The sequence below is a fragment of the Silurus meridionalis genome, chromosome 13, assembly GCF_014805685.1.
Source record: "Silurus meridionalis isolate SWU-2019-XX chromosome 13, ASM1480568v1, whole genome shotgun sequence".
Lineage (NCBI taxonomy): Eukaryota > Metazoa > Chordata > Actinopteri > Siluriformes > Siluridae > Silurus > Silurus meridionalis.
This window is the reverse complement of record NC_060896.1, coordinates 546,185-556,728: the sequence shown is the minus strand read 5'-3', so window position 1 is coordinate 556,728 and position 10,544 is coordinate 546,185. Positions and strand designations below refer to the sequence as shown.

The 10,544-nt window shown below is 43.2% G+C and overlaps 1 protein-coding gene across 1 annotated transcript in view; it reads left to right on the top strand.

Annotated features, from left to right (window-relative positions):
• The first annotated feature begins 9,441 nt into the window (after positions 1-9,441).
• The window catches only part of dtwd1 (DTW domain containing 1), a 3,228-nt gene continuing 2,125 nt past the window's right edge, over positions 9,442-10,544 (top strand). The window contains exons 1-3 of the mRNA XM_046864418.1: positions 9,442-9,526; positions 9,732-10,048; positions 10,288-10,431. Of these exons, the coding sequence (XP_046720374.1) occupies positions 9,749-10,048; positions 10,288-10,431 (444 nt within the window). The 5' untranslated portion in view covers positions 9,442-9,526; positions 9,732-9,748. The remainder of the gene's footprint in view (positions 9,527-9,731; positions 10,049-10,287; positions 10,432-10,544) is intronic.

The following is a 10,544-nucleotide window of genomic DNA, read 5'->3' as shown; positions in this document are numbered from 1 at the left end:
AATCCGATCGCTTATTTCTGCACTTAAAAACTATTTGTAGCCTATTTTTAAAAACAAATACACCGCAAATGACCGTAATATAAACATAATTTAACACTTACTCATGTGATAGTGGTTGATTGTGAGTGTGAGACACGCCCCACGCTCGTAACCTTCTCGGTTTCCATGGTAATTCTATTTACTTTCGTTTTCACAGCACAATCACTGATTTTCTTGGGAGACATTTTTTAAGATTTCTAGTGAAATAAAAATATAAAACTAAAAAAAGTTACTGTGGGAGAGCGTATGAATACGGGAATAAGGAACGCCACAACAGGTCAGGTGCAAAGGCTTCACAGCTGCTTTTATTTGTTTTTTTTGTGTCGGTCTGCTTAGTGCCCCACGCAGCACGTCTCTGGCGCACACACACACACACACACACACACACACACACACACGCTCTCCTCCTTAAATGCACCCTCCGATCACTTGAAAAGAGAGAACAATCATTAGGTCACGTTAACTTCAGGTGAGGCAATCCCCTGCCTATCTGCTCCCGGACCCGCCGCTAGGCCACGCCCCCGCTGCCACAGTTACGTTTTTGCTGCACTGAACAATGAGAGCGACCGAGTGATACGTCATCAACTAAGCGACTGATGCGACTCTCCGCCGAAAACGGGGAACCGGCAGCGTGGGTTTGCTCGTGCCTTCAAAATTGGCTCGTGAAACAGGGTAAAATACGAGGTTGCTCGTATCTCCGTTTGCTTGTACAACAGGGTTCCACTGTATATGAAGATTTATTCAGGTATATGTTATATAGGCACTTGTAGATTTATTTAATATACTTTTTGTATTGGCACATGTAAACTTATAATTATATAATTATATGTATATTTACATATACAGGTATAAATTATGTAACCAAGAGCTACCTCTGCTGCAGAGGATAAGTTTATTAGAATCACCAGCCTTTAAAACCAGAGATTTACATAAATGCTGCTCTGAGTTCAAGTAGCAGACATATTTCAACACCCACTGTTCAGAGGAGACTGTGTGAGTCAGACCTTCATGATCAAATTGCAGCAAAGAAACCTTTACATAAGAAGAACAACAAGCTGAAGATACTTGCTTGTGCCAATGGACATTAGATCAGTGGAAAGCTGTCCTTTGTTTAAAGAGTTTAAATTTGAACTTTGTGATGTGTCTTTGTTAGACGTACAGAAGGTGAATGGACGGTTCCTCACTTCAATTCATTTCATGTTTATTTGTATCAAGCATTTAACAATGAACATTGTCTCAGAGCAGCTTTACACAGATAATGTGGAGATAAAATGAAGATGTTCTTTATAAGTGTAAGTTTGTCCCTGATGAACAAGTCGGTGGAGACTGTGGTGAGGGAAAAACTCCCTGAGATGCAGAAGGAAGAAACTTTGAGAGGAACCAGACTCAAGAGGGAACCTCATCCTCATTTGGGTGCCACCGAATGTCCATTTATTACAGATAAACAATGTTGAGGTGCAGTGATGGAGATCAGAGCAAACTGTAGTCCTGAGTCAGTGTAGCAGACTGTTCATATTAACTACAGTCCAAATCCTCACAGCTCCTGATCTTACTGCAGAATTTCATGGATCTCCAGGGTGTTGATGAGAAACATCCCCAATTGCATAGAACTGCCTCCAATTGAAGAGAACATCATCTAGAGGCAGACCTGGACGAAGTGGGAAAAGGGGCAGTAACAGTGATCTCTAGAACCTCAGGAGCATGTTTAACAATGAATGAACAAACTGAAACAGCATGGCGACCACAGCATTCTGCAACGACATGCAGCCATCACATTTCGTTTACACTTAGTAGAGCCATCATTTGTTTTTCAAAAGGACAAAGACCCTAAACACACCTCTAGGTTCTAAAAGAGCTTTTTGTTCATGAAGGAGAGTGATTGAGCGATGCATCAGATGACCTGGCCTCCACAATCACCCCATCTAAACTCAGATGAGATAGTTTGAAATGGTTTAGACAGGAAAAGAAAAGCCAGCCAACAAGCACTCAACATCTATGGGAACTCCACAAGTGTTCCCAAGTGTTGGGAAATCATTCCAGGGGACAACCTCCTGAATCTGCTGAGAGAATGCCAAGAGGATAGAAAGCGGTCATCAAAACTAAATGGATCTACTTAGACCATCTAAAATGTAAAACATATTCTGGGTTCTTCAACAAACTTTTGTTTATTACATAATTATTTCATAGTTTGGATTCTTCAGTATTAATATACAATGCTGAAAATAATCAAAATATAATAAATAAAAAAAAACACTAAAGAAGACATGGTGCTGACACATTTGACTGGTGCTGTACAGGTGCATCTCAATAAATTAGAATATCATTAAAAAGTTGATTTATTTTAGTAATTAAATAGAAAAAGTGAAACTGTATATTATATAGATTCATCACACACAAACTGATATAATTCAAGTATTGATTTAAGTATTGAGTACAGATACAGTAAATAACAGACTTTCCAGAAGGCCAATATTTCACTGAAATGTGTTTTGATCTACAAAATGAGAAAACTTCATAAAACCAATCAAAAAACATTTTGAGTGAATTGTTGGTCTTCTGGAATAAGTGTGTACTCTTTTTATCCCACACTCCATTCTGCACTGATATCATCATCACTACACACTCATACTGAGAGATACTAACTCATTATTACAGGCAATGTGTGTGTGTGTGTGTGTGTGTGTGTGTGTGTCTGTGTCTGTGTCTGTGTGTCTCAGACAGAGATAAAACTTTACATTAACCTAATTTCCTGTCCAGAGACGTCTGGATGGTGTTCTGGACTTGATTTCACTGTGTGTGGGTGAGTGTGTGTGTGTGTGTGTGTGTGTGTGTGTGTGTGTGTGTGTGTGTGTGTGTGTTTGTGTGTGTGTGTTTGCGTTCACATCTGGCCCAGTGAGTTCAGTAAGACGAAAAGGGAAAGTTGTGACCCAAACACAGCCTGAGCAAGGTGAGTGCTCCTGCCAAGTCACGCAAAGTTAACTTAGTGGATAATGTGGAACATGCTGTGTGTAAACAGGCTGCAGGCTGGGAGTCGATTTAGAGCTCACTAATCACATCTACTGAGACTAATCAGGGTGGAGTTATGAACACACACATCACTACACTACACTACACTACACTACACACACACACACTACACTACACTACACTACACACACACACACACATCACTACACTACACTACACACACACACATCACTACACACACACACTCACTACACACACACTACACTACACTACATACATCACTACACTACACACACATCACTACTACACACACACACACATCCCTGCACTACACTACACACACACATCACTACACTACACACACACACACATCACTACACACACACACTACACACACATCACTACACTACACTACACACACACACACATCACTACACACACACATCACTACACACACACATCACTACACACACATCACTACACTACACTACACACACATCACTAAACTACACACACATCACTACACTACACACACACATCACTACACTACACTACACACACACATCACTACACTACACACACATCACTACACACATCACTACACTACACACACACATCACTACACTACACACACATCACTACACTACACACTACACACACACATCACTACACATCACTACACTACACTACACACACACATCACTACACACACATCACTACACACACATCACTACACTACACTACACACACACACATATCACTACACTACACACACATCACTACACTACACACATCACTACATTACACTACACACACACACACACACACACAAACACATCACTACACACACACACACACATCACTACACTACACACACACACACGTCAATACACACGTCACTACACACACACACACACATCACTACACACACACAGACATCACTACACACACACACTACACTACACACACACACACACACACCATTACACTACACACACACACATCAGTACACACGTCACACACACACACACATATCACTACACACACATCATTACACTATACACACACACATCACTACACACACACACACACACATCACACACACACACACACACACACACACACACACACACACACACACACACATCACTACACACACACACACTCACACACACACACACATCACAACAGTACACACACACACACACACACACACAGATTACTACACTAAACACACACACACACACACACACACACACACACTCTCTCATACATCATACACAATTTACTAAACACACACACACACACTCATACTTACACACACACACACACACACACACACTCATGCACACCTTATTACACACACTCACACTGCAGTTCTCACACAAAGGCACACACACACACACACACACAGGGCGTAGATTATGCGGGGGACATGTCCCCCTCACTTTTTATAAAAAGTAAATTCGTCCTCCTCACTTTTTAGTGGAGGAAAGACACACACACACACACACACACACACTTTGCACACAAACACAATCAGTGCACTCAGACTGTGGGGCTCCAGTGTTGAGGCTTCTGTTTCACTCAGAGCTTCAGGAATCTCAAACAAATATTTGTCCTCCAACACGGAACCACAAACATGCTGGAGACATGCCAACACACTATCTGTCTGCATCTGTGTGTGTGTGTGTGTGTGTGTGTGTGTGTAGTGAGGTGTGTGTTTGTATGTATGTGTGTGAGAGTATATATATATATATATATATATATATATATATATATATATATATATGTGTGTGTGTACAATATGTGTGTAGTGAGGTATATGTGTGTGTGTGTGTGTGTGTGTGTGTGTTGTAAGGTGTATGTGTGTGCTGAGGTATGTTGTGTAGTTAGGTGTGTGTGTTGTGAGGTGTGTTTGTGTAGTGAGGAGTGTGCGTGTGTGTAGTGAGATGTGTTTGTGTAGTGAGGTGCATGTGTGTGTGGTGAGGTGTGTTTGTGTAGTGAGGTGTGTGTGTGTGGTGTGTGTGTGTGTGAGGTGTGTTGTGTAGTGAGGTGTGTGTGTGTAGTGAGATGTGTTTGTGTAGTGAGGTGCATGTGTGTGTGTGTGTGTTGTGTAGTGAGGTGTGTGTGTGGTGAGGTGTGTGTGTGTGTGGTGAGGTGTGTGTGTAGTGAGTGTGTGTGTGTGTGTGTGTAGTGAGATGTGTTGTGTAGTGAGGCACATGTGTGTGTGTGTGTGTGTGTGTGTGTGTGTGTGTGTGTGTGTAGTGAGGTGCGTTTGTGTAGTGAGGTGCGTGTGTTTGTGTAGTGAGGTGAGTGCGTGTGTGTGTGTGTGAGTGTGTGTGTGTAGTGAGTGCGTGTGTGTGTGTGTGTGTAGTGAGATGTGTTTGTGTAGTGAGGCACATGTGTGTGTGTGTGTGTGTGTGTGTGTGTGTGTGTGTGTGTGTGTGTAGTGAGGTGTGTGTGGTGAGGTGTGTGTGTGTGTGTAGTGAGGTGTGAGTGCGTGTGTGTGTAATCCCTGTGGTGTGCTTAGTGTACGAGGTGTGTGTGTGTGTGTGTGTGTGTGTGTGTGTGTGTGTGTGTGTGTGTGTGTGTGAGAGAGAGAGAGAGAGAGAGAATAGCTCCTGCTCCTCCTCACTCTGTAAGCCAGCTATCAGGAAGATGAAATAATAATTCAGTTGTCCTTCAGGAGAAGGTTATGAAGAACACAAAGCACTCTCAACACCTGCTGCAGCCCATGCTGAGCTCCACCTCAAAACCTCCTTAGACCTTTCTTCTCCTTCCAAGAGCTTGTAAAATACCAGCCATAAAACATGCCATTGGACTGTTATATCTACACACACACACACACACACACACACACACACACACACACAGACACACAGAGTTAAGTTTAGCGTGAGTGTTTTTACTGCAAGTATTATTATGAGCGTGTATAAAGATTTACAGGACCAGTAATGTCAGTCCTGAACTTTATTACAGCTGATTAGAGTCAATGTACAGCTTTCACCAAGATCCATCTTCTACATGATCTTCTCCACATCTTCTACATGGTCTTCTCCACATCTTCTACATGGTCTTCTACATGGTCTTCTACATGATCTTCTCCACATCTTCTACATGGTCTTCTCCACATCTTCTACATGGTCTTCTCCACATCTTCTACATGGTCTTCTACATGATCTTCTCCACATCTTCTACATGATCTTCTATATGATCTATTCATCACTTTCTGTCTACATGCTGCAGATTATTTAATATTGATGTCTGTGTAATTTGGGTTCATTAGAAAATAATTAGATATAATTATAAAAATTGAAATATGCAGTTACATTTCAAAGATTTTCTTTAAACGTTTACATTTCAACAGGTTTTCAGATGGTATTTAAGTAGATTTTTTTAAATAATTTGTTTTATATATTAAACTTCAGGTTTATCGAATATGACATTTGATATTTGCTTTATTTGGTGTATTTCTTTCTTCCTTTCTTTATTATTTAATACTGTACATTTAATCGTTATGAAAATAAAATCAAAACACCCACAGGATCATTAAACACATACACACACACACACACACGCGCGCGCACACACAGAGCAGTGTTGCGTGAGTGTTTTACTACAGGTCTTTGGTGTATAAAATTGTTTAGCGTATGTTACAGATATAGTGCTCGGGGCTGCGTTTCCTCCATGTGTTACTGATGAGAACGTCTGCACGCTATTCTGCTCTTTCATTTACTGTGTTTGAGAGGAGCGAGTTCTCGTCTCTCTTCTCACATCTTCAGCTCAGAAAAGTCTCAGCCTTTTTCCAACCTGAATGCTGGTGATGTGTGTGTAGGTGGTGGAGGTGTGTGTAGGAGGTGTAGGTGTGTGTGAGACGGTGGAGGTGTGTGTGGAGGTTTAGGAGATGGAGGTGTGTAGAGGAGACGTGTGTAGGATGTGGAGGTGGGTGGGAGGTGGAGGTGTGTGTAGGAGGTGGAGGTGTGTGGAGGTGGTAGAGGTAAATGTGTGGGTGTAGGTGGGTGTAGAAGGTGGAGGTTTGTGTAGGGGTGGTGTGGGTGAAGGAGGTGTAGATGTGTAAAGGTGGATGTGTGTGTAGAGCTGGATATGGGTGGAGGAGGTGGATGTGTGTAGAGGTGGATGCGTGTGTAGGAGGTGGAGGTGGAGGTGTGTGTGTAGGGGGTGGAGGTGGAGGTGTGTGTAAAGGTGGATGTGTGTAGAGCTGGATGTGGGTGGAGAATCAGTACTGCTGGACTTTTTACCATAGAGAATATTACCAACAGCTCTGTTTCTTCAACCAATCAGATTTCAGATTCTTCACACAGGGCAGCTCACTGTCCCAGAATAGCGTCAGCATTGTTCCGTCCTCTGATTGGTTGGTCAGAGGAAACACACACACACACACACACACACACACACACACACACACACACTCTTCCATGACCTTTACTGCAGTGTTTATCCACAGTAATCTGTTCTGTCAGCTGCATATTAAACAAATCACACTGAATAAACACACTACAAACATCTACACCAGGGGTGCCAATACCTCAATCACACTCTACTGGGTGATCACTGAGGTAGTGTGGGTGTGTGGGGGGATACACCAGGGGTGCCAATACCTCAATCACACTCTACTGGGTGATCACTGAGGTAGTGTGGGTGTGTGGGGGGATACACCAGGGGTGCCCAATAACTCGATTACACTCTACTGGGTGATCACTGAGGTAGTGTGGGTGTGTGGGGGGGATACACCAGGGGTGCCCAATAACTCGATTACACTCTACTGGGTGATCACTGAGGTAGTGTGGGTGTGTGGGGGGGATACACCAGGGGTGCCCAATACCTCAATCACACTCTACTGGGTGATCACTGAGGTAGTGTGGGTGTGTGGGGGGATACACCAGGGATGCCCAATACCTCGATTACACTCTACTGGACGATCACTGAGGTAGTGTGGGTGTGTGGGGGGTACACCAGGGGTGCCCAATACCTCGATTACACTCTACTGGGTGATCACTGAGGTAGTGTGGGTGTGTGGGGATACACCAGGGGTGCCCAATAACTCGATTACACTCACTGGGTGATCACTGAGGTAGTGTGGGTGTGTGGGGGGGATACACCAGGGGTGCCCAATACCTCAATCACACTCTACTGGGTGATCACTGAGGTAGTGTGGGTGTGTGGGGGGATACACCAGGGGTGCCAATACCTCGATTACACTCTACTGGGTGATCACTGAGGTAGTGTGGGTGTGTGGGGGGATACACCAGGGGTGCCAATACCTGGATTACACTCTACTGGGTGATCACTGAGGTAGTGTGGGTGTGTGGGGGGATACACCAGGGGTGCCAATACCTGGATTACACTCTACTGGGTGATCACTGAGGTAGTGTGGTGTGTGGGGGATACACCAGGGGTGCCAATACCTCGATTACACTCTACTGGGTGATCACTGAGGTAGTGTGGGTGTGTGTGGGGGGGATACACCAGGGGTGCCAATACCTCGATTACACTCTACTGGGTGATCACTGAGGTAGTGTGGGTGTGTGGGGGGGATACACCAGGGGTGCCCAATAACTCGATCCCACTCTACGAGGCTAACGCTGAGGTAGTGTGGGTGTGGGGGGAGTGTCAGGCTCTAGCAAGCCACCGTGTTGCCCAGTTATCCTCCGATTTTTTTCTTCTAAACTTAAGAAAGGGTAAAAATGAGTGGGGAACTGGAAGCTGAAGCCATAAACCCACCACTTCCATACTGAATGGGAGGAGGACTTTTTTCACAATGTCGTATTCGAAGGCCGTTTGCTTCATCTGCAGCTACTGTCTGGTCTATGGATCCCTGGCTGATTCCATTCAGTGCAAATCATCAGATTGAGGAAATGACAAAAAAAATGTACATTGTTATATTGTGCAATATAAATAAATAAAAACATAAATAAATATATGATTTGCATTTTTTTGTAGGTAGATCATTTTGACTTGGTCATTTTATAAGTAGCTTACATGCTGAAATCTACAATTTACTACATCTCTGTAAATCTTCATGGATCTTCATGGAGCTGCTTTGTGTACAGGGGTGTTGTGATGATGGAGCAGGTTTGGGTCTCCTAGTGAAAGTGAAGAAAAATGTCATGCTCCTGCATCCAAAGATGTCTGATACAATTGTGTGTCTCCATGTCGTAAAATAATGAACGTTAGTTTCTGTGAAGGTCTTCAGTAGGTGTGTAAAGGTCATTAGAAGATCGAGTTACATCACAGTTTAGGAGGAACTACAAGCCCCGCCCACAAGCCTTATGTGGGCGTGGTCCCTCGTCAGTAAAGACTAAAAGTAAAAAAAAAAGAACAGCAGATGACTTCTTTTTATCGTGTATTTATATATTATTATATGTTTCTATGCCTATTTTTAAAATTTATTTTTTATTTAAATTATTTAACCCGAAAAAAAAAAATACTCGAAATGTAAAGCTAGGACACATCACTTCCTGTGTCAAGTCCGAGTATTTCCGGTATAAGCGGGAAGGTGAGTCCTGAAGCTACTAAAGATTTTCCGCTTTAATAATCATCAAATTTCACTTTTTTATCTCACAGTGTGATTCTGAAGGGAAGAGTTTTAGAAATGTATATAGTAATCTAAATATAAATCTAAATATAGTATAGTAGACTAGTAATGTTAACAGAAACACGTGTGTGTGTGTGTGTGTGTGTGTGTGTGTGTGTGTAAGAAGGTGAGAGGGTGAGAGTGATGTCTCAGAAAGCAGTAATAAAAGATGAAGGATTTGCTGATGGATCAGAGGAGTGCGTGAGGAGAAGGAGGAGGAAGAAGAGTGATGGTGATGGTGATGGTGGTGATGGTGATGGTGGTGTTGATGATGATGATGAAGCGCCTCTAAGGGGATTACTCGTCTCTTCTCACACTGTACTGGATGAAGCTCATCGCTCAGGCAGGGTAAAGTGCTCCATCTGCGGCTCCTCACGCCTCCTCTACTGCTACACCTGCTGCTGCCTGGTGGGACTCAACCCTCAAACCATCCCCACTGTCAGGGTCAGGATCACACACACACACACACACACACACACACACACACCACCCTCAAACCATCCCCACTGTCAGGGTCAGGATCACACACACACACACACACACAGGTATAACCAGGTCAGGATCTCACACACAAACGCTTGTACATTACATGTTAAATATATAATATATTAGAGAATATACATTTGTGAGTACTGCTGCTTAGTGTGTGTGTGTGTGTGTGTGTGTGTGTGTGTGTGTTTCAGCTTCCTATAAAGATTGAGATTATTAAACACCCGAATGAGACGGATGGGAAGAGCACCGCGGTTCACGCTAAACTTCTCGCCCCAGACGATGTTTCCATTTACACCTACCCCTGTATCCCAGAGCTTGACACACACACACACAACGTAGGTGTCTCACACACGTTCTCAACATTGTCCACTAGTACTAAAGAGTCCAAACTATGAAGAACACGTGTGGAGTTCTGTAGTAAACATAAACGTGTTCCAGAAGCAGAACC